The 27,742-nt window shown below is 45.6% G+C and overlaps 1 protein-coding gene across 5 annotated transcripts in view; it reads left to right on the top strand.

Moving 5' to 3' along the window:
- Katnip (katanin interacting protein) overlaps positions 1-27,742 on the top strand; it is a 176,307-nt gene that overhangs the window by 4,755 nt on the left and 143,810 nt on the right. For 4 of the 5 annotated variants that reach the window (XM_057779247.1, XM_057779252.1, XM_057779248.1 and 1 more), the window contains exon 2: positions 18,611-18,666. The exons of the other annotated variant lie outside the window; for it this stretch is intronic. In XM_057779247.1, coding sequence (XP_057635230.1) covers positions 18,611-18,666 — 56 coding nt within the window. The remainder of the gene's footprint in view (positions 1-18,610; positions 18,667-27,742) is intronic. 5 annotated transcript variants of the gene reach the window in all.

Below are 27,742 nucleotides of genomic sequence, written 5' to 3'. Positions count from 1 at the left end.
TCCATTCTAAATTTTAATTAGTTTAAATGTGTGAGGGCCTGTGTGCCCTAGCATGCTTGTGGAGGCTGCCATGTGGATCAGGATCTAACTCAAGTCAGTAGACTTGGTGGCAGGTGCCTTAACCAGCTGAGCCATCTCACTGGTCCCTCCATCCTAATTTTTTTTTTTTTTGATTTTCAAGACAGGGTTTCTCTGTAGCTTTTTGGTTCCTGTCCTGGAACTAGCCCTTGTAGACCAGGCTGGCCTCAAACTCACAGAGACTCGCCTGCCTCTGCCTCCCGAGTGCTGGGATTAAAGGCGTGAGCCACCACCGCCCTGCCCATCCTAATTTTTTAAAACTTTGACTTATACACTACTTTTCTTTTGATTTTTGAGACACTTACTATGTAGACGAGATTGCTTTCAAACATAAAGAGATCAGCCAGGCGGCAGTGGTGCACGCCTTTAATCTCTGTGAGTTTGAGGCCAGCCTGGCCTACAAGAGATCTTGCCTTAGCTAGGCAGTGGTGGTAGGCGGACCACTTTAATCCCCACACTTGTGTCTACTGAGCTAGTTCCAGGACTGCTAGAGCTGTTACGCAGAGAAACCTTATCTCGGAAAAAAAATTAAAAAACAAACAGAAAAGCCGGGCGGTGGTGGCGCACGCCTTTAATCCCAGCACTCGGGAGGCAGAGGCAGGCGGATCTCTGTGAGTTCGAGACCAGCCTGGTCTACAAGAGCTAGTTCCAGGATATGCTCCAAAACCACAGAGAAACCCTGTCTCGAAAAACCAAAAAAAAAAAAAAAAAAAACAAAAAAAACAGAAAAAGAGATCATGCCTTTCTCTTCCTCTTGGGTGCTGGGATTAAAGGTGTGTGCTACTGTGCCTGGCACTTTTACACCTAATCATTACAGACATGTGTCTGATCTGTGGTTGAACACGAACAGCACACTGTAAGTGAATTGTGATTTTAGTCAACTAAGTAACCAGTGACTTTATTAGAAAAACATTTGCTTCCTAAACTCATAGTTTAAATGTCTAGCAAGTCTCCTCAAGCTGGGCTGTGCTTTGTTCTGCAGTTTGCTGTGCCTGCTTTTCTCTGGCCCGTTGGTTTGACTGAGGCGATTCCATCTCTGTGTTGTATTTTGTGTGATGCTCCAAATTTGGTCTAAGTGGCCCTGGATTGTCATTTCAGCTGTGCCTTCTCTGAGTCTGCTTTCCTGTCCATGAGATGGAAATGACGGTGCAATATTTCTAGGCCAGCTGTGGTGGTGGTGCATACTGTAATCCCAGCACTTGGGAGGCTGAGACAAGAAGATTGTGAGTTCAGGAGCAGCTTATGTCCATAGCACCCCCGTCTCAAACAAGGAAAATAGAAGAAAGCATTCATAGTGATAGCTGATGGTATTGGTGCCAGCAGATGGACAGACTTCTTGCAAGCTGCTGCTGGAAAAAAGAGGCATTCTCTATTCCCGTTTCCCTTTCTTCTTCTCTCCCCAAGACTAAGTCTTTTGTAGCCCAGTCTGACCTGCAACTAGATTAACTTAACTAGATCAAGGTCAACCTTGAACCCTAATCTACCAGCAGTCTCTAGCACAGAAGTGTACTCTTTGTTTAGAAGAATTTTGTATGCTGTGCGGTGGTGGTGCAGGTCTTTAATCCCAGCATTTGGGAGGCAGAGGCAGGTGGATCTCTGTGAGTGCGAGGTGAGTCTGGTCTACAGAGTGAGTTCCAGGACAGGCTCCAAAGCTACATAGAGACCCCCCCCCCCCCACACACACACAAAGGAAATTGCGGTTGCTATTTTTATGCCCATGAAGGTAATTGACCATACAAGCATCCTCCACCTATGAAAATGTTCGCCTTTGTATTAAAGTCTAATTTTCTCCAGTGAGATGGTTAAAGAAAAAGTGATTGTACTCCGTCTTTGGGGAACATGATAATTAGAGAAAGGTTCACCACATCGGTGCCATTAGAAAGGATTTTAAAGTTGGTTCATTTGTCTTCGCTGCCCTGGAAGCAAATATTCAACGTTTCCCCTGTTGATACCGACTGTTTGCTTAGCAAACTTTCTCAAAGATTAATAATGTCAAGCTGAAATTTTGCTTGGCTTGTCTAGATGATCCCAAACTGCAGAACAGGAGTGGGAACCCCTGAGGCTTTGCTCGGAGCACACTGCTGGTCAGCAGGACAGGAGTTTGGACCTTGTGTGGTCCATACCAGGCTTCTAGGGATATTTCTGTTTCTTTATTTCTTAAACCAAGCATGAAATAACCAGAAGATTGGTCTTCAGCTGGCGAAATAAATATGTGCCTATGTTCCGTGTCTTCTTTTCTTTTCTTCTGCATACCTCCAGGTGCCTTTTCTCCTCTATCCAGCAACCACTCCACCCTTTACAGCACTTTAGCTTCCAGGAACTTGGCACATGTGCTCTGCTTGTTTCTGTGGCATTTAGGTAGTGACTCAACATATCAATGTGTTCGTGCAGCAGCATCTAGAGATGGCAAAATAAATGATTACAGTGAGGAGTATGGGGATTCATTATATGGATTTATTCTCTCTCTCTCTCTCTCTCTCTCTCTCTCTCTCAATAGTTCCTCATATAGCATAGACTGACCTTGAATTTACTCTGTAGTGAGGATGATTTTGAACTCGTCTTCCCCAAGTGCTGAGGTTAAAGGTGCATATCACCTTTCTTAGTTTTATTTCCATTTTCAGATTTTTTTTTCTTTTTCTGGGGCTCAGGATGCTGCTCTGTGGAAAATGATTGCCTAGCATGTGCTGGATACTGTATTCCTTCCCTGGTACCAAAAAAAAATTATGTAAAAGTGACTTAAAAAGATGTTACTCTTTTCTTAAATTGTGTGTATGTGTGACATGCGTGCAGTCAGGACAACTTAGGGGGTCAGTTCTCTCCTACCATATGGGTCTGGGAAATGAAAGGCAGTGCCTTTACCCACTGAGCAATCTCACTGGACCAATGCTCAGTCTTAAAAGGATGTGTAGGGGTGAAGAGATGACTCAGTGGCAAAAAGCACTTGTTACTCTTCCAGAGTGTCTTAGGGATTCTGTTGCCATGACCATGGCAACTCTTACAAAGAAAAACATTTAATTGGGGTGGCAGCTTACAGTTCAGAAGTTGAGTCCATTATCTTCATGGCAGGGAACAAGGCAGCATGCAGACAGACATGGTGCTGAAGAAGGACCTGGGAGTTCTTTCATCTTGATAGGTAACCGGAAGTGGTCTGAGACACTGGGCATGACTTGAGTATATATATATATGAGAGACCCCCCCACCCCAGAGCCTGCCTCCACAGTGACACACTTCCTCCAACACAGCCACACCTCCTAATAGTGTCACTCCCTATGAGTTTATGAGGGCCAACTACATTAAAACCACCATATTCCACTCCCTGGCCCCTGTAAGCTTGTAACCATATCATGATGCAAAATGCATTTAGTTCAACTTCAAAAGTTCTTATAGACTATCACAACCTCAACAATGTTTTAAAGTCCAAAGTTCAAAGTCTCTTATGAAATTCTTGCAATCTCTTAACTGGTAATCCCCTATAAAAATCAAAAAATAGATTACAAACTTCCAACGTATAATGGCACAAGTTATACATTACTGTTCCAAACTATGGAAGAAGCACAGTGAGGAGGGTTCAAAGACTAGGCTCCCAAAGGGAGTGGCACTATTAGGAAGTGTGGCCTTGATGAAGTAGGTATGGTCCTGTTGGAAGAAGTGTGTCACTGTGGAGGCAGGCTCGGAGGTCTCACATATAAATTCAAGCCATGTCCAGTGTCTCACACCACTTCCTGTTGCCTGCAAGATGTAGGAATCTCAGCTACTTCTCCAGCACCATGTCTGCTACATGTTGCCATGTCCTGCCATAACAATAATGGACTAAACCTCTGAAATAGTAAGTCATGCAATTAAATGATTTCCTTTATAAGAGTTGCCATGTTTATGGTGTCTCTTCACAGCAATAGAAACCCTAACTAAGACACATAGGGAGGACACATTTGGTTTCCAGCATCTTTATTGGGTGAGTCACCACCCATGAGTCCAGCTCCAGGGGATCTGACACCCTCTTCTGGCCTCTACTGGCATCTTCAGATGCATAGCATGAACAGACATATATATATATATATATATATATATATATATATATATGAGCTGTAGCAAGTGTAGCAAGTGTGGATATAGCTTAGTTGGTAAACTGATTTCCTTATAAGTGTGAAAGTCTGCGTTTAATTCTAAAATCCCACATGAAACGCTGGGCATTTGGGTGTGTCTGTAGTCCCGGTATGGGGAACTGGTGAGCACTAGGGAGAGATCCTGTCTGAGAGAAAGGACTAGGGCTGCTGCAATGACTCAGGAAAAGGCACCTGCTGACAAGCCCAGCACCCTGAGTTTGATCCCTCAGATTCTAACAAGTTGTCCTTTGACCCCCATATATAAACATACAAATGCATGCACAAAATAAATACAAATTTAGTAAGAAAGATGAGCAGCACCTGAGGAAAGACACTTGAGATTGTCCTCTGGTCTGTACACGCTCGTGCACATACATGTACCTGCACACACAAGGTGAAGTAGCAAAAGATGAACTCTGCACATCAAGGGTGGCAGATTAACCTGGTGGAGTCATTCTGCAGACAGATTTGACTCATAACGTTTAATATTATCACTAGTTGTCAGCCTTGAAAAGTAGGGAGACTTCTCATCCACAGCTAATCTGGTGTTTTGAAATATCAAGAGGCTAATAATACTGGACTGTAATTCTGCATGGGAATTACTCTTTTACTCTCTCAAGTAGAGGTACCCTGAGAGGGAGGCGTCTTTTCCAGTGCTACTCAGTGCCCTGTGCCTCTCACCTGCCTGAGCCTCTAAAGTCATAGTCCTGTTACTTTTATGGGCTGTGAATTGATACGGGAAGTCCTTCTGTCTATGTGTTGCTTTTATTGGTTAATAAATAAAAGAAACTGCTTTCGGCCAATGGCTTAACAGAATATAGTTCCTGTCCTGGAACTAGCCCTTGTAGACCAGGCTGGCCTCAAACTCACAGAGACTCGCCTGCCTCTGCCTCCCGAGTGCTGGGATTAAAGGCGTGAGCCACCACCGCCCTGCCCATCCTAATTTTTTAAAACTTTGACTTATACACTACTTTTCTTTTGATTTTTGAGACACTTACTATGTAGACGAGATTGCTTTCAAACATAAAGAGATCAGCCAGGCGGCAGTGGTGCACGCCTTTAATCTCTGTGAGTTTGAGGCCAGCCTGGCCTACAAGAGATCTTGCCTTAGCTAGGCAGTGGTGGTAGGCGGACCACTTTAATCCCCACACTTGTGTCTACTGAGCTAGTTCCAGGACTGCTAGAGCTGTTACGCAGAGAAACCTTATCTCGGAAAAAAAATTAAAAAACAAACAGAAAAGCCGGGCGGTGGTGGCGCACGCCTTTAATCCCAGCACTCGGGAGGCAGAGGCAGGCGGATCTCTGTGAGTTCGAGACCAGCCTGGTCTACAAGAGCTAGTTCCAGGATATGCTCCAAAACCACAGAGAAACCCTGTCTCGAAAAACCAAAAAAAAAAAAACAAAAAAAAAAAAAAACAGAAAAAGAGATCATGCCTTTCTCTTCCTCTTGGGTGCTGGGATTAAAGGTGTGTGCTACTGTGCCTGGCACTTTTACACCTAATCATTACAGACATGTGTCTGATCTGTGGTTGAACACGAACAGCACACTGTAAGTGAATTGTGATTTTAGTCAACTAAGTAACCAGTGACTTTATTAGAAAAACATTTGCTTCCTAAACTCATAGTTTAAATGTCTAGCAAGTCTCCTCAAGCTGGGCTGTGCTTTGTTCTGCAGTTTGCTGTGCCTGCTTTTCTCTGGCCCGTTGGTTTGACTGAGGCGATTCCATCTCTGTGTTGTATTTTGTGTGATGCTCCAAATTTGGTCTAAGTGGCCCTGGATTGTCATTTCAGCTGTGCCTTCTCTGAGTCTGCTTTCCTGTCCATGAGATGGAAATGACGGTGCAATATTTCTAGGCCAGCTGTGGTGGTGGTGCATACTGTAATCCCAGCACTTGGGAGGCTGAGACAAGAAGATTGTGAGTTCAGGAGCAGCTTATGTCCATAGCACCCCCGTCTCAAACAAGGAAAATAGAAGAAAGCATTCATAGTGATAGCTGATGGTATTGGTGCCAGCAGATGGACAGACTTCTTGCAAGCTGCTGCTGGAAAAAAGAGGCATTCTCTATTCCCGTTTCCCTTTCTTCTTCTCTCCCCAAGACTAAGTCTTTTGTAGCCCAGTCTGACCTGCAACTAGAAGTGGAGACACTCTTCTGTTGTTTTCTGAGGCCTGGCAAATGGGTGTTTACGGAATTGACCTTGAACCAGGGAAAGATTAGCCTTTTTGTCCCCTGGAGGATTTCTGGATAATCTCCAGGAAGCGGATTCATAGCTAAGTCTCCAAACATTTTGCATTCCTTAGTTTCTCTAATGATCAAATTTGACTTCCCCAGACACTGGCCTGTAGAATAGTCCAGCCCAGGCTTGATACCATACTTTGACCCTCTGCTATGACCCGGTGGCCTTTTCCTTTCTTTTTTTTAAAAAAATATTTATTTATTATGTATACAATATTCTGTCTGTGTGTATGCCTGAAGGCCAGAAGAGGGCGCCAGACCTCTTTACAGATGGTTGTGAGCCACCATGTGGTTGTTGGGAATTGAACTCAGGATCTTTGGAAGAGCAGGCAATGCTCTTAACCACTGAGCCATCTCTCCAGCCCCCCTTTTCCTTTCTTTTTGACTAGTATTCTGTCTCCAGTTCTCAGCTCAGTGAAGTTGTGTTCATTCCTAACAACTGCCTTGCCATGGAGCCCACTGCTACCTTGAAACCCTTAATAGATTTTCTGTGTAGTTTAGTGTGTGTGTGTACATTTTCCTCATCAAAAAAAAAAGTTCCTTTAGGTACTTTGTAAGTTAAAATCACAGGTTTCAGCTGGAAGGAACTTAATGGCTCTATTCCAGAGTTTCATTTTAGAGGCCTTGAATTGTCTCAGTGCTCAAAGGATTCTAGGGGTCTCAAATTGTGAAGTCTACAAGGCCAAGTAATAGATATGATATGAACAACTGCTGTGGCCAAGGTTTCTGTGACAGCCACTCCTTCAGTGCCTTGTGACTCCCGAGCCTGCTTGGCATGCTCAGACCATGAAGATCTGCCTGCTAGTTTCTCAAAGCACATTTCCTCAGTCTATAAAACAGAAAGCTGAACGTGGTGTTGTCCCGCCTGGCGTGGTGGTGCCCATCTCTGATGCCAGTGCTTGGAGAATGGAAGCAGAAGGATCATGAAACCCTGTCTAGAAAATTAATAAAACCAAACCACAAGAATCACACACACACATGCGCACAAAACCCATACTGACAGTGTCTCCCCATTGGGGCATTTATAAGAAGTGTGTGTGTGCCAAGCCCCAAGGCAAAGAATCTGGCATATGAAGTGTATTTGTGTTATTGTCTTTGGTGACAATGTTGCTCTTATGATCATTGGTTCTGACACATGAGCCTTTGCTTTTCTGACACTGCTGGAGGGACCAACCCCCTAGACTTTGGACTTGACCTCAGCTGCAGGGAGACAACCAGGAAAGGTAGGAGTGGGAATGGGAGGGCACTATACCGTCTGGCAGCTTCAGCTCTGCCAGGCAGGATGACAGGCCTGTACCACCAGATCTTTGCAGTTTTTTACAAGAGTACAGAACTTGAGATTTTAAGATGTGAATTCTCCCAAGTTTTAACTGTTGGCTGAATATATATATATATATATATATATATATATATATATATATATATATGTTATAGAGACTAGACTAACATCTGTGCCCACATTGAGCTACTGAGTGATTCTCTGATCTAGCCTGATCATTGTTATTTATCAGATATGAAGGCTTATTTAAGGCTCACAGGAGCCAAGAGCCTGATAATGGTAACTTCCAGGGATGGGGGCAGTACCCAGTCTGTTCCAGCCCGTCTTCCCCACTCTTTTCTCAGTATCTCTATTTATGAACTCTTCTGTGCATCTTTTGTTTTAAGCCTGGAGGAACAAGCTATGAAACCCCATAAAAGAGTGTCAGGCCTCCCCTCCCTCTATGGGTGCTTCACTACCCATTAAGCTTCTATAGAGGAGGAAGTAGGATCGAGCTTCATTGGACTGGGGTATGTGTGCAAATTCTGACTTAAAAAAAGCTAGCTCCCCCATTTGTAGGGATTGAGAGGGATGCTGGGCATTTGGCAGACAGTGGGTAAAACCAGCTATGGTGATACACAGTAGCAACCTAAGCTGTTTGGGTGGCTGGAGCAGGAGAGTTGTCATTTCAAAGCCTGCTGGGCTTCATAAAGAAACCTTGTATCCAAAGACTAAACCAAATCAAAACTAAGTCCCCCCCCAAAAAACGTCTGTTTGTGGAAGGCACGTACCTTTTCATCAGGATTCTTTAGGTTTTCATGCACTTTTCATGGCAGTTGAGTAGGTCATTTGGGGGTCATCTTGCTTTGTGTGGTAATCCCACGGGTGGAAGGGGCCAGATAGGTTGTGGAAGGAGAATGGATTTAGTAACTTTGTGACCAGTGTGGAGATAGACTAGAATCCCTTTCAGCCTGGGAATTCTGTTTCCACAGAAGCCACTGGTTACATTATAGAAGTGTAGCTGCCAACCGGGCGGTGGTGGCGCACGCCTTTAATCCCAGCACCAGGGAGGCAGAGGCAGGCAAATCTCTGTGAGTTCGAGGCCAGCCAGAGAGAGCTAGTTCCAGGACAGGCTCCAAAGCTACAGAGAAACCCAGTCTCAGAAAAAAAAAAAAAAGTGTAGCTGTCTCTTACCTCTCTCATTTCCCAGTGGACTATCAAACACATTCCTTACATTCTGTTTCACCACATCAGAAAGCGGTTGGGGTGGGCAGGGAGGTTGGGAAAGTGTGTCAGGTCCAGAAAGCACTTCTCATAGAAGATGATCATGCCCCTCTCAGCTTTGTCCATTCATTCTAGAAACTTCTGCTGATGCTGACTGCAGTCTAAGCGTCATACTAGGTGTGGAGGATTGAGTTTTCGTAAAGCCCCATAGCAGCCTGGTGGAAGAGACAGGCCATGAGCACATGAGAAACAAAGGGCAGATGGGGATGGGGATGTAGCCTTTGTCCTACTGCTCACGAGGCAGAGGCAGGTAGAGCTCTGTGAGTTCAAGGCCTAGTTAGCAAGTTCCAGACCAGCTAGGACTACATGGTTGAGACCCCATCTCAAAAAGACAGTGTTTGTGGGAGATTATGGTAGGAGGCAGGAGGGTGAGTTCACTAGAGGAGTCCTAACCCTTTGAGTTGAAAGCTAATTGTTGGTTAGGCGGTGGTGGCACACGTCTTTAATCCCAGCACTTGGGCAGCAGAGGCAGGTGAATCTCTGTGAGTTCGAGGCCAGCCTGGGTCTACAAGAGCTAGTTCCAGGACAGCCAGGACTGTTACACAGAGAAGCCCTGTCTCAAGAAAAAAAAACTGTCTACTGTGGTTTTTTGTCTATGATGCTGAAACTGGAACCTAGGGCCTTGTGTCTGTTAAACAAGGGCTCTATCTATCAGCTTTTGTTGTTGTTTGTAGATTTTATTACATTTGTATGTGTGTGTGTGTATATACACTTGGAGGTCAGAGGATAAGCTGTGAGATTCATTCTCTTTCTACCATGGGTGTGCCTCTGTGTGTGTGTGTGTGTGTGTGTGTGTGTGTACATAGAGGTCAGAGGATAAACTGTGGGAATCATTCTCTTTCTACTATGTGTATGCCCATTCATGTGTGTGTGTGTGTGTGTACATAGTGTTTAGAGGATATGAGAGTCCTTCTTTTGGTTATTTATTTATTTATTTATTTATTTGAGAACAGGTTTCTCTGTGTAGCTCCGGAGCCTGCACTGGAACTAGCTCTGTAAACCAGGCTGGCCTTGAATTCACAGAAATTCACCTGCCTCTGCCTCCCAAGTGTTGGGATTAAAGGCGTGCGCCACCACTGCCCAGCTTGAGAGTCCTTCCCTTTCTACCATGTGGATCTCCTAGAGTTAGAACTCTGGTCCTCAAGTTTGGCAGAAAGTTCTTTTCCTGCTGAGCTACCTTGCTGGCTCTGAGCTTCTGCTTAGCTGTTACTGGAAAGTCTGGGCAAGACTGGAGGCTGGAGCTGGGTCTGATGGAGAACACGTGGATTGAGTTTGAGATCAGCTTGGGCTACAGAGTGAAGGGGCTAGGGGGAGTTCAGGATCTAGAAGAGCCAGGGGCTAGAAGAGGAACAGTGAAAAAGACTGAAGAAGTTTGGAGTGTATTTGGGAGCCAGAGTTCAGAGAACAAGCCCAGTAGATATGGGCAGAGGGTTTATAAGTTGTTTATGCATTGTCTTCCTTGTGCCTCACGGTGGACTTGAGACCCCTGGACAGGTAGGCACTGCCCCCCAGCCTGGCAGTCTCAGCTGCCATGCTGCCTTGTCCTGCTTGCAGACAGCTGGGTGTGAGGCTGCAAGCCAATGCAAAGCATGCCGTGCAGCTTATAAATTCCACTTCTAGCTGCCAGCTGCGATTTGGATTTGGAAGGGAGAGGAGGGTCTTAGCATGACTTGTTTATCTCAGGTGATTTGGCAGTAAACTGGGCCCTGGGAATTCCAGTTACAAGGAAAATGCAAAGGAAGAGTGACAGAAATATGGTTTCAGGCTTTCAGAGTGGAGTGTAGCTTAAAGGCCCAGCTCTTCCTGGGAGCACGTGGGGAGCAAAGCAAGCTTTACCTGGCTCCTGCTCTTGCCTACTGGATTTCTAGCAGATCCTTTTAAGTTTCCTCAAAAGGGGCTCTTGGACTTAGAGGTGAAGAAATGTCCCTTGGTATCTGTAGGACCCTGATCTGGGCCCCCCGTGGTGAAGTCCACAGGTGTGTTTAAGTATAAGCTATGTGTTCCGTTCCTTTTCTTCTGGACCTACTCTAGGTTACAGCACCTAGTGCGATGTGAACACTGAGAAACAATTTATGCTGTGTTTAGAAAACAGTGACAAGAAAAGTACTGCATGTTGTAAAGATGCTTTCCCCAAGTATTTTCTCTTTGCTGTTAATTGAATCTACACACGCAGGCCTGTGAACAGGAGGGCTGACTGCCACTGGGAAATAAGTAATTTTCCAGTTTCCTGCCTACTTACTGTTGTATTGCTGGAAGAGACCCCGTGACCTCATAAAAGAAAGCATTTAATTGGAGGCTTACTAACAGTTTCAGAGGGTCTGTCCGTAGTCATCATGGCAGAAAACATGGCAGCAGGCAAGCAGGCAGGCATGGGATTCACAGCTTACAGCTTGATCCACAAGTAGCATGGAGGAGAGTAGAGAAGAAAGAGACAGAGACAGAGAGCTGGCCTGCTGCAGGCTATTGAATCCTCCAAGTCCACCACCAGTGACACACTTCCTCCAGCAAGGCTATGCCTGTTAATCCTTCTCAAATAGTGCCACTTCCTAGTGACTAAGCATTCAAATATATGGCCATTCTAATTCAAACCACCACAGTTACCTATTAAGTTGGAAAGTGGAGACCTGTTTTGAATTTTTAGGGATCATTTATCAGGCCAGTGGGATGGTTAATTGGGTAGAGAAGTTTGCTGTCAAGCCTGAGTTTGACCCCTGGAATCCACAGGGTGAAAGGGGAGAACCAACTCCCACAGGTTGTCCTCTGACTTCCAAATTAGCCACCCCCCCACACCTGCAAAATAAATGTAATAAAAATAATTTATCAACTTTTAAAAACCAAAAGCTCTCTCATAACACCGATTTAACAATTTCTCTGGAAAAATCAAAACTGACAAAACAAGCCAGGTGTGGTGTACATACCAGTAATCTCAGTGCTGAGGAGGCTGGGGCAGGAGGATTGCCTGGAGTTCAAGGTCAGCCTGGGTTACAGAGTCTTTAACAACAACAAAAGTTCAAAAAAGCTAGCAAGAGAAGGCTCACGTCCCTCCACAGAAACCCGCCTTGAAGCTGAGCTCCCTGTGAGGCTGGACAGCCACTCTCCACACTGTCCCAGTCCTGCCACACTGCGGCTTTATCTGCTTGACTCTTTTCCTTTATTCATTGCGGCAGAGTCTCCCAGTTCAGCCCAGAGCTTGCTGATGTCTCTTGCTGGTCTCCCTAACCAGCTTGTTCTGGGGCTTTCCCATCTCCACCCTCTGAGATGGGAACGAGAAGAGGACTTCCATTCTCACCCAGCACTTATACACACTCTTGGAGCCAAACACCATTTAACCACTGAACCATCTCCCCAGCCCACCCTTCCTTTTTTTTCTTTCTTTCTGTCCTTAAAGCAAAGGCTCTCAGCTGGGCAGTGATGGTGCACACCTTTAATCTCAGTATTCAGAGGGCTGAGACAGGCAGATCTCTGTGAATTCGAGGCCAACCTGGTCTACAGACAGGCTTCAAAGCTTCAGAGAAACCCTGTCCAGACCTCCCCACTACAAAGGCTCTCTCTCCTTTTAAAGGATTTATTTACTTTTATTTTATTAGTGTTTTACCTACATGTATGTCTGTGCACCACATACATGCAGTTCCCATGGAAGCCAGAAGAGGGCATCAGGTTCCTAGACCTGGAGTTGCAGATAATTGGATACTGGAAACTGAATCCAGGTCCTCTGTGAGAGCAGCCAGCACTTCTACCTGCTGAGCCATCTCTCCAGCCCCTGTAGCTTATTAGATGTAAGAGTCAATCTTATAAGAGTAAAGAGTAAGTCATCTAGAATTCTAGTCACTTCTTATTTTCAGTACTGGGCATTGCACTCAGGACCTTATGTATACCAGGCAAGAGCTCTACCCTCTTTCAGCCCTTGAATGTTGCTTTCCATCCTGTGGCTTGTCATGCTCTTCCGGCAGTTCTCCACTGATTCAAGTGCCCTCAGAGCCAGGAAGAGGGTATCAAGCCCCTGGAGCTTGCCTTTCAGTCAGTTGTACGCTGCCCGACATGGGTGCTGGGAACCAAATGCAGGTCCTCTGCAAGAGCCGCATGTGCTCTCAAACCCCAAGCCATCTCTCCAGCCCCCATCTGACAAATTATGATACCTTGGATACCTCACGCACAAACCTCCTGCTTGTGAAAGCTATGGACTTCACAGCAACTTTCTAGTAAAGACATTGCTAGCTCCAAGGGAAAATGGCCTTTGTGCTTCTGAGCAAGTTGCTAACATGCTTTCCAAAGGAGCTAAGCCATTTTGTGTTCTACAGTCAGACAGTTAGGTGAGAGGGATGCTTTTAGGTAAATTAAATTGCGTGAACACAGACAAAGTTCTACACGAACTCAGACAGCAGAATGAATAATTTGGTCTCATTGGTCACAAGATGGAAGTACCATCATTCTCTTTGGGACAAACGAGTCCTTTATTCTAGTTCCTTGCAATGAAATCTGTGGCCAAGGCTTTCTGTGCCTGTGGGATTTGCAAGAGTCACCTTTATTCTCCAAAGCCCAGAAGGGAAAATGGAATGCCAAACCTGCCCCTCCGTGGTTGGCATTTGTTCCGGATCTTCTCAGGAAGCCATCTGGAGGGAAGGGAGTGCCAGCTTCACCAGGGAGCCATTTGCTTCTAATCTCTTTATTAATTGCTCTGGGAGCCTGAGACAGATTAAATGCTGCATCACAGAACAACTGCTTCTTTCACGCACCTCCCCAGCACTTTGCTGTACGTCGCTGTTCTTAAACTAGGCTTAATGACCCGGCTGAGGGACAGTGACACATGGTGGTTAAGACAAAGTCTACCTCTGGGCCGCTCTGCATAGTAGCTTTCTGATATCGCCAGTATCCCAACCTCTTTGAGTCTCATGACCTCATCTGACACTGGGTACTAATATACACGTTTCCATTTGGAGCCCAGTGTCTGGCACATGCTAAGCCCTGACCACAGGTGCAACCCATGTGAAGGTGATCCTGGTGCCAGTGATAGCGATGGTGACAACAGTGAAGGGCGCACTTTTGTGACAATGAGTAAACCTTGCAGTCGCTCACCTGCGGTTCACCTCTCCTTACCTCACTGGTTTATACCAGTGTGAATACTAGCCTTCCTCTAAAGCAGGAATTACTCCGTCCCCAGCACCGATATAAAAGCAAGCCTTTGGCAAAATCTGGCCTGCTGCCTGCTTTTGTAAATAAAGATTTATTCAAACAGTAATGCTGTTTAATTGTCTATTACCTATTACTACTTTTGCTCTACAATAGCAAAGTATCAGCGCTAGAGACCTTAGAGTCTTATGACCTTAGGCATTACACACCAGTAATGTGTGTGTGGCCTATTATAGAAGCTGTTTACTGATCCCTGGTTATCAAAAGTGGTTGTGAGTGTTCAGGAAGCTGCCTCTCCATAGCAGCTGGCTGCAGACAGGTGGCTAGCATAGTAGAGCTGTGGCAGCCAGGTGCCGACCTTCCATGAATGCAGAGCTGGGCCCCTCCCGTATGCCACACCTCTTTCCCCTGTCTGACTAGAGAAACACAGAGGGAGCAGCTGAATAGGGATAGTTTAATGGCTTTCCATAAAGATATATTTGGCATGTGTATTTTATCATGTACTATATATTTCCATACGCACCAGCTTTTATACACAGGCACTAGTCTGCAGCAGTGGGTCAGAAAGCTGTGCCCCGTCCTGTACATACATTATGAGTGGCTTAAGTTCGTTTTTAAGGGTAATTTTGACATGATTTTTCTCTTGCCTGATGACTTCAGATGAAGACATGACTCCCATAAAATAGGCAGTAGTGAATATTATCTACATCTAGGGCAAAGTAAAACTGAAGTGTCAGATCCTAACCACTGACAATAAATCCTAAGTGCAGATAAAGCCCTTCTCCAGCCATAAAGGAGGGAACGTGTTCTATTTCCAAAACCACAGAGAAACCCTGTCTCAAAAAACCAAAAAAAAAAAAAAAAAAAAAAAAAGTGTTCTATTTACAAAAGCTCAGCGGGATCACGCCTCTTTTCATTTCCCCGGGCACACATCTGTCCTCGAAAGCGAAGCACACACATAGCATTTACATCTGGCCTTATTTATTGCTCTGGAGCTGATGCAGGCAGGTCACCTTGCAGAGTGCAGAGAGCCACCCTTTCATTTGCAGGCAGAATATACTGATATTAATGTCACCTTCTTCCACTTCTCTCTCTTGGTTGTTGTAAGAATGAATGAGCTACATGTAGGAAGACACCCCAAGATGCCAGATGCAGGCAGGTACAGTGGAATCTGAGTCCATTCCTTCTATTTCTGCCAAGAAGCGGTCATCATGGAGCTCCCTGCAGCTCCCTGCAGGAGAGGGAGGCTCCTGGGTGTGAGGACCCAGCCAGCTTCCAGGGAGGTTAGATACAAATGTTTGTAATTAGAGTCCATTATCTTCATTGGAAGATAAGCAAATTATTTTCCAATTTAATGAATAAGACACTTTTAATTAACTCCAGTAGAGAGATATGCTTTCAAGTTTTAAAGTAGTTAAAGTTTGTGTGACCCACCTGAAAGTTTTGTTTTAACTGTGTTGAAATTTTATCTTTGTATGTGCTTGTGGTGTGGTGATGGAACACAAGACCTTATGCATGCTAGACAGACACTCTGCTACCATTTGGCCGTTCCTCAGGCCACAACAGAATTTTAGGAGATGAAGCAAACCCAGTGGTGATTTGGATGAACTCGCCTTCATTTCATTTTATCTACTTCTCACTAGGTGGCTCTAGCCAGCCTCAAACCCACAGCAGTCTGCCTGCCTCTGCCTTCCAAGTGCTGAGATTAAAGGTGTGTGCCACCACATCCTGCTTTGACACAATCCAAGAAGCAATTAGTGCCCCAGAGAGCCTGGGACTTAGCTCTGGTTCCAGACTGCTCTGTGTTCTCCCAGAGCAGAGCCTCAGTTGGTGTGACTGGTGAAGGAAGGACCTTGCTGGACATAGGCTGCCCTACTGACCCCTAACTGCCCTCCTGCTACCCGCCTTGCCCTGGTCCAGCACTGTCACCACTGTGGCAGTATCCTGGTCTTTTGGCATCCCTGGCCTCCAGCTCATGCATCTCTTTGAGCTCAGACCCATCTGGGTCTGCTTTGTGTGGGCAGACTAGGTTACCTGTCATATCGTGTGGTCAGCCAGCCCAAGGATCTGCTTGGAATCCACAGGCTGACAGCCAGAGCAGATGTGACTAAGGGCTTCTGGAATGTTCTCTCTAGGTCCTGTCCCAGAACATTGGGTTTCATGAAGCCATGATTAAAGTAGCCCAAGAAATATATCCTGATTCTTGAGACCCTGGTCTCTTTTTGAATGATTTGATTTGGTTGGCATGTGTGTAAATTAGTAAAATTTGTGTGGGGGGTGGGCAGGGGTGGAGAACAGGTGCCTGTGAAGGCCAGAAGAGGGTGTCTGCATCCCTGGAGCTGGAGCTACAAGTGGTTGTGGGCTGCTTGGTATATGTGTTGGAAATTGAACTTGGATCCTCTGCGAGAGCAGTATGAACTCTTGGCCACTGAGACATCTCTCCAGCTATAAACTTTATTTTTTTAAAGCAATTTTGTATTCATAGAGAGATTAAACAGAAAGTACAAAATTCCCATATAATTCCCATCTCCATATAAAACCACCCTCCTCCTCATTTTTGTGTTGCTGGGATTGAGACCAAGACCTTGCTTGACACTCTGTCACTGGATATATCCCTAGTCTTCCCTGCCATGGGACTCCATGGCACAGTGCCTTATTCTACGCTCTTTACGATCACTGAATTCTAAGTAGTTTGTTGTCTTAAGGTGGAAAGGAAAACATACACTGTCAGAAAAAACTTAAGGGGGTTGTCTGGATCTCAAGGCATGCTGGAGTTTCCCATCAGTCCCTCCTATCCCGACATTGCTGTCTGTCCCAGGGCAGGTGACCCAGGACCATGTACAGCATCAAAGCTCACAAACAGGATTAGCCCCATCTTACCCCTCCCTTCGTGTATCAAAACAACTTCAAGTTCCTGGGGCTGAGATTCTGTGTCTGGGCAGGGTGTCATCCCTGGTGTGACATACTGAGATATGGAGCCATGGTTGCCCCAGGGGACTAGCCTTGTGAACTGTGGAGATAGGAAAAGAGAAAAGGTTGGATTAAGGGGACATTGTGAGCAGAGCAGGTTTCTGTTACTCTAATAAATTCCTGAGAATATCAGTTTATAGAGGAAGTGGTTGAACTCACAGTTCGGGAGGCTTTAGCCTTGGTCTCCATTGATTTTGGATCTGTGCAGCAGCTGTGTGGTGGGAGCATTTGGAGGATGTTGTTCACCTCATGGTGGCCAGGAAGCAAAGAGAGAGGAGAAGGGCCCAGTTCCCAGTAAGACTTTACCTTTCTCCCCTGGGCCTTAGCTTCAGAAGGTTTTGCCACCTTCCAATAAACCCATAAGCTGGGACCAAGGCACATGGCATCTGGGTCACTTTCTTGGTGCTGGGACAGAATACCTGAAAACAGCGTAAGGAAGGCAAGGTTTGATTGTGGCTCACAGTTGTGAGGCTCAGTGTGTCAGGAGATGGCTTTGTCTAGCAGCATTCTCATGCGAGGCCTTGTCTGTTCACATGGCTTGTGCCAGGAAACAAAGAACACGGACCAAAACCAGGGTGGCTACAAGTTTCAAAGGCCAACCCCCTGCTTCCTCCAGCCAGGTCCTACCTCCTAAAAGCTCAAAGCATGACCTATGGACACTCAAGACCCAACTTTAGCAGCAGATGACATGAAAAATATCTGCAACAAATACCTTTTGTCTGAGACTCGGCCCCCATCTGCTCTTTCTCCCTGGACTGTCACTAAGCCTGTTGCTTCTGCCTTCTGAGAGCTCTTACCTAGTAGGATGTGTGGTTGTGGCGATCACAAAGAGCCACCTGGGAGTCAAGTGGGGCAGTTTAATAGGTTTACTGACTACAATGACTTCTGTTTTAGATTTCAATGCCAAGGCAGTCTATCAGGAGCTCTTCTAGTGGACACTCCCATCACAGTGTGAAAATGTGCTTTCAGAACGGTGCGTTTGCAGATGATGCCTTCTGAATGTATGCATACCTTCAAATGCTAGTTAGTTTAAGGCCTTCTCAGAAAAGCAACAATTCCCTCTGAAATGGCCCATTACATGAAGCGCATGTGATTACTGCTAATTCACTTCTGCACGTCACCTGAGCTGTGAGCCTGGGGTTCGGTGCAGCGCCTCGGAATGCACCCACCTAAGTTTATGGCTGTGCACACAGCAGAAGGCACTTTTATGGAAGGCGTTCTATGTAATTCCAAACAATTTAATAGAAATGTAATTCGACAGGGAAAACTACAGTCCCTTGGCCCTTTCAGAGTGCAGATAATGGCCCAGATTAAAGGGCTAGAGCTTTGTTCATTACAGTCAAATACTGTGAGTGTGTGAATTACCATTTTCCTTGCCGTTGGTCCATTTCAAAAGTGTACCATTTTCCCATTATAATAACAGCCTACATTTTCTTAGAATCATCTCATTATGATTGGTCCTGTCTTTCTAGTTTGCAAATAAAAAGCTTTTGTGGTGATAAACTAGCTGTTCCCAAGCAGCCTTAATCTCTGCTTCTGCTTTTGAACTGCTACAGGTCAGGCCCTGCGGAAGGTGGAGAGAAGCCGGTCCTGCTCTCGGGAGAGAAAGGAGGTAACTGCACCCACTGCTGTTTGCAAGAGCCTGGAGATGGGTGGGCATGAGCAGGCATTCTGTGACTTCCTTCTCCTTTCTCTTGAAGAAGAAAGTTTTCAGACCAAGTCCTGGGCCAAGTGAGAGCTGGTAGCTAGACATGTCAGCCCATTGTCACCTGTGATGATGAACTTTTGCTGAGCACATCTGGTGTGTCTTATACTCCGGATCTCAGTGGCATTTAGTCTCTGAGTCTGTGAGTCGTCAGTCTGGCCTTCCCCGGGGTCTTGCTGACAGGCCAGGCTCCCTGCTCTCACTAGGGCCTGCTGGTGTCTGTAGGACTTGCTGGGTACGAGTCAAGGTGCCTTATTCTCCACGTGCTGTCTGTTTCTAGCTCCAACCATCAGTCAGGTGTGCTCACGGGGAGTTTCCAGGGTCAAAGAGGAGGAAGCGCCAGCTGCAAGACCTTCTGAGTCTTTGGTTTCCAAAGGGTACAGGTTCACTTCCATCTCTTCTTTTAAGAATAAAAGGTTGGTTTTCAACCTCAGCTGGGTCTAGGAGCTTCAAAGCAAACCATAAGGCAGGACAGGTTTAAAGGATGTGGGAAATAAGCAGAAAGGAAGAGGGGAGAGGGTGGGGAATTGGCTTTTCCTTTTTCCTTTTTTCTTTTCTCTCTTTCCTTTTCTCCTGAGACATGGGCTCTAAGACCAGCATCAAATAGTCTAGAACTTACAATAAGCCCAGGCTGGCCTTGCACTAGAGACGCCCCTACTCTTCTCAAGTCCTGGGATTACAGGTGTGTGCCACCACCCCCTGATCCAGGCCTCACCTCGTGTCTCTTTGGTTGTGAACCTAGCCTTTAATGACCGAGCCTTCTCTCCAGCCAAGGACTCACTTTGACAAAACACTTGGCCATTCTCGAAAGCTGCCCTACTGAGCCTATTTGCTCAGGACCTCAGCACTGGGTCTGAGCGATGTGCATTGTATACTTAGAAGAGAAGTGGCCCAGGATCACTGCACTACAGTCTGAGAAACTATCATTAGGCAGAGGAAGTAGGATTGAAGGGTAGAAAACAAGTCTCCTAACCCTGTTTGCAGTATCAAGAAAGGCTTGCTGGGCTTGGGAGATGGGTCAGCAGTTAAACAGATGCACTGATCTAGAGATCCATATAGGATCCCAGCATCCATATAGGATGTATACTGTAACACCAGTTCCAGATCTGACACTCTCTCCTGGCCTCCACAGATGCCTGCACTCATGAGTGCATACCCACACAGGCACACACATATGCATAATTAGAAATAAAATTAATCTTAAGAAAAAAAAGAAAGGTGGATAGGCTATAATCTCCATTCTTGGAAGGCCGAGGAAGGATTATTTGAAGTTCAAGGTCAGTCTAGCACGTATAGCAAGACCTTGTCTAAAAAACATGAAGGGAAAGAAGTCTTTGTGTGGAGATGATAGATAGCTGCCTCTTAAAGAATGAGCAGGAGGTTTTTAGTCCAAGGAAACAACATGGTCAAAGTCAGAGAGACGTGAATAAAGAAAACCTTTAAACAAGACCTTTAAAATTCAGGCAGGCGGGAAGTGGCATAAGGACCATATATTACCATAGAGTTCTTTGATCAAACCCTGTGTTTCTGGGGGTGGGGGACTGATGGAATAAGTCCGGCCTCCTATTCTTTCTCCCTCTGCCCTCTCTTAGCAACGGAACCTCTTAATTGCTACTTTCCCAGCATCTCCATTGTATCAATCGCCTGAGAGCATTTCAGATCGCTTCTCTTCTAAACAGTGCTTGAAGTAAAGAAGAAAACATGAGGCTGTTTATCTCAATGCCCAGGTTTAATTCTGAAAGATATTTAAGATGGCTTCAGGCCCTCTGAAAAAGAGGGTGCTGGCTGACTGTCTCAACAGGCTTCCAGTTTGGTTAGAAAAACAAAGAACAAAGCTAATAGCACATTGCTGGTTTAGGGGATTCTTTCCCCAGTCACCTGAACTTGTCCTCCCCAACCCTGCCTTCTTGGACCCCTCCCCTCACTACTTGGTGGCACTGTGTGCCTTCTGCAGGTTGCCAGCCATAGATCAAGCCATGTCACCATAAAAGGTGAGAAAGATAAGCTCTCTTTTGTCAGGGCTGGTTGGAACAAGCAGCTGGGGATGAGTGTCGTGTTCCTTCTCCAGTGAAGGCTTGTGGGCCACTCCCCAAAGGGTGGGGTGGAATGCAGTTTCCACCTGGGTCAGATGAGGACTGTGCCAGTGTGGGTCATGAGCTGACACAGTGAGGGGTGTGTGTGGGTTCCAGAGAGCTTGCCAGGCCTCATTCAGCTGTGTTTGGCTCACACCCTATTAAAGTTCTCACTCCTCTCTCTCTCTCTCTCTCTCTCTCTCTCTCTCTCTCTCTCTCTCTCTCTCTCTCTCTTTCTCTCTCTCTCTCTCTTCCTTTTTCTCCCCACTCCCATGTATGTGTGTGAGTCTATACAGGTGTCTGTGTGCAGAGGCTCAGAGTTGAAGCTGAGTGTATTACTCTATTACTATTGCTCTTCTCTTTGTAAAGAACGGCCTCTCCCTGCTCGCTGAGTTTGCCTATTCCACCTAGTCCAGCTAGCCAGCTTGCCCCCGGGATCCTCTGTCTCCCAGGTACTGGTGTACAGGTGGTTGCCACCCCTGCCAGGCTTTTGTGTCTGTTCTGGGGAATCCGAATTCTTGTCTTCACTCTTGTGAGGGAAATGCCTTATTCATTGTGCTGTACCTCCAGCTCTTGAACCTGTGATTTTCCACCTCTGCCTCCAGAGTGCAAGGCTGTGTCATCACACCTGGCTTATCTGGGAGTTTTTAGCTCTTCTGCTGGGCCTCCTCAGACTAGTTCATCGAGATCTGGGTGTGGCTCCAGACATCTGAATTTGTTAACTGCTAGCAGTGTCCACGTGTAGCTGAGGATGAGATGAGGGTTTCCAGAGCTAGAGGCAGCTCGGCCTGCTAATCACTGTGCACACACAGCCTGCCTGGCACCCGGCCCCTCAGCCACTACTGACTCCAGATACCATAGACAGGGCTCAAGAGGGAGAATGATGAACAACACAGAGGTGCCTATATAAAGCCTCTAGGAACAATACAGAGGTGCCTATATAAAGCCTCTAGGAACTGAAGGGAGGACAGGCTTCCTGGAAGAGGCAGGCTGAGCTGAGGTACTGGAAAGGCCACAGTTGGTCTGAAATGTCCCCTGATGGCAGCAGCAAATTCTCTCAGTTCAGTTGGTAAAAATATTCTTGGCCTCGCCTCTAACTGAGTATTCATGATTCCTGCCTGTAGAGATTATGTAGTGTTTATGGCCTCTGGTCATGAATTATTAATGGTTTTGAAATTGTGGCCATTGTAGTTTACTCAGAAATCATTAGGAAGCAGATTTGTCATACAGTGCTTTTAAATAAAGTTAGAGAGAAATCCCAGAGGAAAGAGACAATTTTATTCACCATCTAGCCCAACCCTCCCAACTCACAGGGTGCACACTGCTGACTAGGGCACATGGTGATGGGGACATGGCGTCTGCTGCACAGGAACCCCTGCAGCTCTAAGAATTAGGGCCTCACTGTGCATTGAAGTCCATAGTGTAGGTTCCAGAGTCACAGATCTCACAGCTGAACAGGTGACCTCTGGTCCCTTGATCCCTCTCCCTTTGTCTGGCAATGCCCTACAGAGAGCTAGTGTACAGTGCAACTACCTGGTCCAGTTCCAGTGGCTTTTGCTCCATAGTGCTGTATGGATGTTTGGCTGTCTATTGTGTTCATTGTGTGAACAGGGAGAAAGCCAGTTACACTTCCTCTAGGGGCCTCCCTGGCTCAGGCTGGGCTTTAGGTGGACTCTAGCCTTCCTACTTCCTGGATGGGTATCCCCTAGTAAGTGAGCCCTATTTAGGTTACCTCCTGAGCCTCCACTCTTAACCACTCCATGAACCTCTTGTGATAATGGACTGCCATCTTTTTCAGTTGATTGGAGATTCTAAAAGCCACTCGTCTGTAAGCTCACTTTGTAAAGGACTGTAAAAGCCATTTAACTCTCTTATTTAGAAACCTGTAGCTTGCCTGCTTGCGCATGCGTGCACTCTCACACCCCTTCCTCTAGGTGCAAGAAGTGTCTTTTGCTTCCCAGGCAGAGTCAGAGAGACTGGATCTCAGGAGCTAGCCCCATCTGTAAATTCAGTGTGCCACCAAATTCATATTCCTCCTTGCTCTCTTGATGCTTTTGGAGTCACTGCCCCTATTTGGGAGCCCCATTCAGAGGCCAGGGGTGTGTGGGGCGGGGTGGGATCAGCCATCCAACCAGTGCTGGAGATATTTGGGAGAAAGGGCTGAAGATGTGGCTCCATGACAAAGAGCTTACCTAATATGTCTGAGGCCACAAATTCATCCTCAGTACAGCAATTAAAAAAAAAAAAAAGGAATAGTTGAAGGTTTACTGTGCTCCTGGTAGTAGTCCTCAGTTCCCTTTTCAAGAGACTACCACTAAGTAGTCATAGATGTCCTGTTCCCATCCACCTACTCTCTGCTTGGTGGTTCATGTGCAGATAGGGCTGTGTGTGCATTCGTGTGCAGATAGGGCTGTGTGTGCATTTGTGTGCAGATGGACTGTGTGTGCATTTGTGTGCAGATGGGGCTCTGTGTGCGTTCGTGTGCAGATGGGGCTCTGTGTGCATTTGTGTGCAGATGGGGCTCTGTGTGCATTTGTGTGCAGATGGGGCTCTGTGTGTATTCGTGTGCAGATGGGGCTGTGTGTGCATTCGTGTGCAGATGGGGCTGTGTGTGCATTTGTGTGCAGATGGGGCTGTGTGTGCATTTGTGTGCAGATGGGGCTGTGTGTGCATTTGTGTGCAGATGGGGCTGTGTGTGCATTTGTGTGCAGATGGGGCTGTGTGTGCATTTGTGTGCAGATGGGGCTGTGTTCATTTGTGTGCAGATGGAGCTGTGTTCGTTTGTGTGCAGATGGGGCTGTGTGTTCATTTGTGTGCATGTGCTTGCATGTCAGGTGATATTGTGTAGTAATAAGAGCGGCTGGGCTGCATCCCCGGCACCCGGCCGCCCACATGGCTAGCTTATGCCCCGAAATAATTACACGGAAACTGTATTCTTTTAAACACTGCCTGGCCCATTAGTTCCAGCCTCTTATTGGCTAGCTCTTACATATTGATCTAACCCATTTCTAATATTCTGTGTAGCCCCACGAGCTGGCTTACCAGGGAGGATCTTAACCTGCGTCTGTCTGGAGTGGGAGAATCATGGCGACTCCTGACTCGGCTTCTTTCTCCCAGCATTCTGTTCTGTCTACTCCGCCTACCTAATTTTCTGTCCTATTAAAGGGGCCAAGGCAGTTTCTTTATTACTTAACCAATGAAACAACAGATAGAAAGATGACCCACCTCCATCATTTCCCCTTTTTCTGTTTAAACAAAAAAGAAAGGCTTTCACTTTAACATAGTAAGATTACATATAGCGAAACAGTTATCAAGCAAGAATTACAGTTATAATATTTATATCTATTTTATCATAACTAAGGAAAACTATAACTATCTATTTATTCTTCAACTCCATCAAAGACTCCAGAAGGATATAATATTACCTAAGTAAACAAGAAATAAGAAACTTCAAACTCTAGAAATGACAGAGACATCTCGCTGCCTGGACAGTCACCCAAAGTTCTTTTGTACCATTGGGGCATCCATCTTCAGCCTTCAGGCCCATAGTATCCAGCAGATATTTCCATGAAGCAGGAAAATTCAAAGACAGTTCAGTCACTTTCTGCTGTGTCCTGCAGAATGTCTCGTAGACTCTTTCATGAATCAGGAACCCTGAAAGATCCATCTCACCTTTAGGCAAGTTCAGCAGTCCTTTTTCTGCGGGTTCTCTGTGTCCAGTTTATGCAACAGTCCAGGCATGAGCAGTTTCATGCCCAAATGGCTATCAAACTCCATAAGGAGCCTCTTCAATGCCCATCTTCCTCTTGAAGTAGATTGGTGCTGCCAGGAGCAGACGTGTCTCATTGTCATGAAAAGCCCTAAGTTATTAAAATATTAAATGCCATATTCTGCAGTCTTTGAAAGGTATGAAGAATGCCTATCTAGCTGAAATATATCTATGCACATCTAGAAAATCTAACTAACATGACTAAAAGCTTGACAATTATTGATGATTATCCATTAACAACCTATATTCATTACATTTTTAAATGAACTATATAATCATAATACCTTAATCAAGATTAGAAATACATATACATATAACAAAATTGACCTTAAAATCTATACCAATGCAAATTATTCATATCTATATCATTTCCCCCTTTAAATGTAAAAGAACATTTATAAACAATATTTGGGAATATGGGCGCAGTTTTTTCTCTCCAAACTGCTTCCTGCTGAATGGGGGCGCTGTTATTCAGGTCTTTCATGGTATAACCTGTGTGCCAGGTTCATCTCAGTGGGCAGTTGAGTGAAGCAATTTTTTGAGGGTGTTCACAGCAACCTTTCAGGAGGGCGTGGTCTATCATACCATATTGGGATAGAAGCAATTAACAGGGTCTCGTCCTCTGTGAAAACAAAAGAAGACCCTCTCCAAAGCATCATATCCTTAGACCCATATTCTGAAATCATAATACCCTTATATCCATTCTGGTTTAGCTTGGCAGCCCATATAATGAAATGTCTCTCTGCAGTTAGCTCCTTTACAGTCAAAAATTTTAAAGAAAACACAATAATACAAAGAATCCAGACTCTCTGTGAATTTTCCATTTTTACGTGGCTTGTTTTTCTTTATTTCTTTTAATCTACAACTATCTGTACTCTGTCTCTTTAAAGACTTTATCCCCCCTTTTTAAGGGCATTAACTTTATTCTCTCTCTATATATATTTTTTTCTCTCTCTCAAGCCTACGTACATCCATCCAACACTGTGACCCATAGAGGTCTTTTATGTCTGAATCTGTTTTATTGTGAATCTGTAATTTTTTTTTTTTTCAGGAGCATTTCTTAAAACGTTAAGCAGTTCTTAAAAACTTAAGTTGCACCATATAGGGGTAATACGGTACTGCCTGTGTCCTGCCCAGTCTAAACCTTAACTGCGCTGTTATTATGGTAATTACGGTAGTTCCTGCCTGAGACCAGCAGAGTTCCTCATGGTGGAGTTGAGCTGCTCCTGCCTCAGAGCCATTTGGTGCCCCTGAGCCACTCACAGTTCCAGACACAAAGCAGACCACATTGCCATCAAGCAAGCCATAGCACTTTACTCCAAATGCTCCATTCAAAAGCTCTGTCTCCTGCAGGAGCCAGACAGAGATCGCAATGGCGGCACAGCCCAGAAAGCCGGCATTTTAAAACAGCCAGTTTTTTCCTGCTGCTGAGTCAGGACAATTTCTTTGCGGCACGCAACCCACAAACAGCAAAAAGCTGTCTTAAATTCTCTCTGTGTCCTTTTTAAGCCCTCTCAGGTTTGACGTGGAGTTCATTATCACGCTGGGCGCCACTCTGTTGTAATAGGATCTAACCCATTTCTAATATTCTGTGTAGCCCCACGAGCATGGCGACTCCTGACTCGGCTTCTTTCTCCCAGCATTCTGTTCTGTCTACTCCGCCTACCTAATTTTCTGTCCTATTAAAGGGGCCAAGGCAGTTTCTTTATTACTTAACCAATGAAACAACAGATAGAAAGATGACCCACCTCCATCAATATTGTGAGTGATGTCTCTCAGGTGCTGTGCTGTTTTTTTTTTTTGAGTTGGTCTCTCACTGTCCTGGAACCCGCCAAGTAGGCCAGAGAGCACCAGAGATCTGTCTGTCACCTGCCCAGCACTGAGAATGCAAATCTGTGCTGCCATAGCTCTATTTTTTTATTTTAATGATCAGGTTTAGGGGTTGAACTCAGGTCCTTGGACTTGCAAGGCAAGCTCTCTATTAATTGAACTATCTCCCCAGTGAAAATAGGCACAGTAAAGAAACCAAAATAGGCCGGGCGGTGGTGGCGCACACCTTTAATCCCAGCACTTGGGAGGCAGAGGCAGGCGGATCTCTGTGAGTTTGAGACCAGCCTGGTCTACAAGAGCTAGTTCCAGGACAGGCTCCAAAACCACAGAGAAACCTTGTCTCGAAAAAAAACCAGAAAAAAAAAAAAGGAAAAAAAAAAAAAGAAAAGAAACCAAAATAGCCTGCTCCATGCATAAAAAAGGAAAAAGTTTATTTCAAACTGCCAAGGCTATGTCCCAGGAGAGCAAGGAGAAGCAAAAGGGGAAAGATTTTCAGGGTTAAATGGGAACTGGAGAAAGGGGGCTTGTGAACTGGGGTGGGGCTTGTGTCCAGGGACTGGGGGGGGGGGGTTAGAGACTAGTGTTGGCCTTGACAAGTTAATAGGCACCAGAGTCATTGTTAATGGTAGAGCCACCTGTTCCTCTTGCCAGAAAAAAGGAGAAAGATTCCTTAGCAAACAGAAACTTTCTTCAAATCCCTGAGGGAATGGGGGCTTTTGTCTAAATGATGGCTTTTCTTGGGGGACCAGACACCCAGCCTTATTTAACACAATAGTGTGTGATTTAGTCTGGCTTTTGCCCATTGTGTTTTTGTTTGCTTGTTTGTTTTTAGGTGAGGAAAGGGTTTTTTATTTCAGGTTACACTTCTAGGTAGCAGTCCTTTAATGAGGAATGGTATTCTTTGAAATTGTGGTGCTGAGGGTCACTCCCAAGATAGCCACCGGCATCTGTGCCCCTAGAGCCCAACTCCAACAGGTCTCTCTCTCCTTCTCTCTCCCTCTTCCCTATCCTTTCTCTCTCCCTCTGCCTTCTCACACCTACCCTGTCTTGGAAGACATCCTGTAGCAGGTCGTTGAGATCGCCTTTGTCCTTTTTATGATGCCCTTCTCTTTCCCCACAGATGTACTAGAACATGATCCTTTGTTTGGAAACTTTGGAGAGAATGCATTTCCTTTCCTTATGTCTGGAAAGTGATGCCATTCCAGTAGGTCCTGCAGAAATACCCTGTGGTGCAGCATATTCACATATGCACAGCAAACCATGACTAGCATACCAAGTGGGGTAAATACAGTCTGCAATTGCATGTCAGCTC

The sequence above is a fragment of the Chionomys nivalis genome, chromosome 8, assembly GCF_950005125.1.
Source record: "Chionomys nivalis chromosome 8, mChiNiv1.1, whole genome shotgun sequence".
Taxonomy (NCBI): domain Eukaryota; kingdom Metazoa; phylum Chordata; class Mammalia; order Rodentia; family Cricetidae; genus Chionomys; species Chionomys nivalis.
Note: the sequence above shows the minus strand (reverse complement) of the source record. Positions and strands in the feature narration are given on the sequence as shown.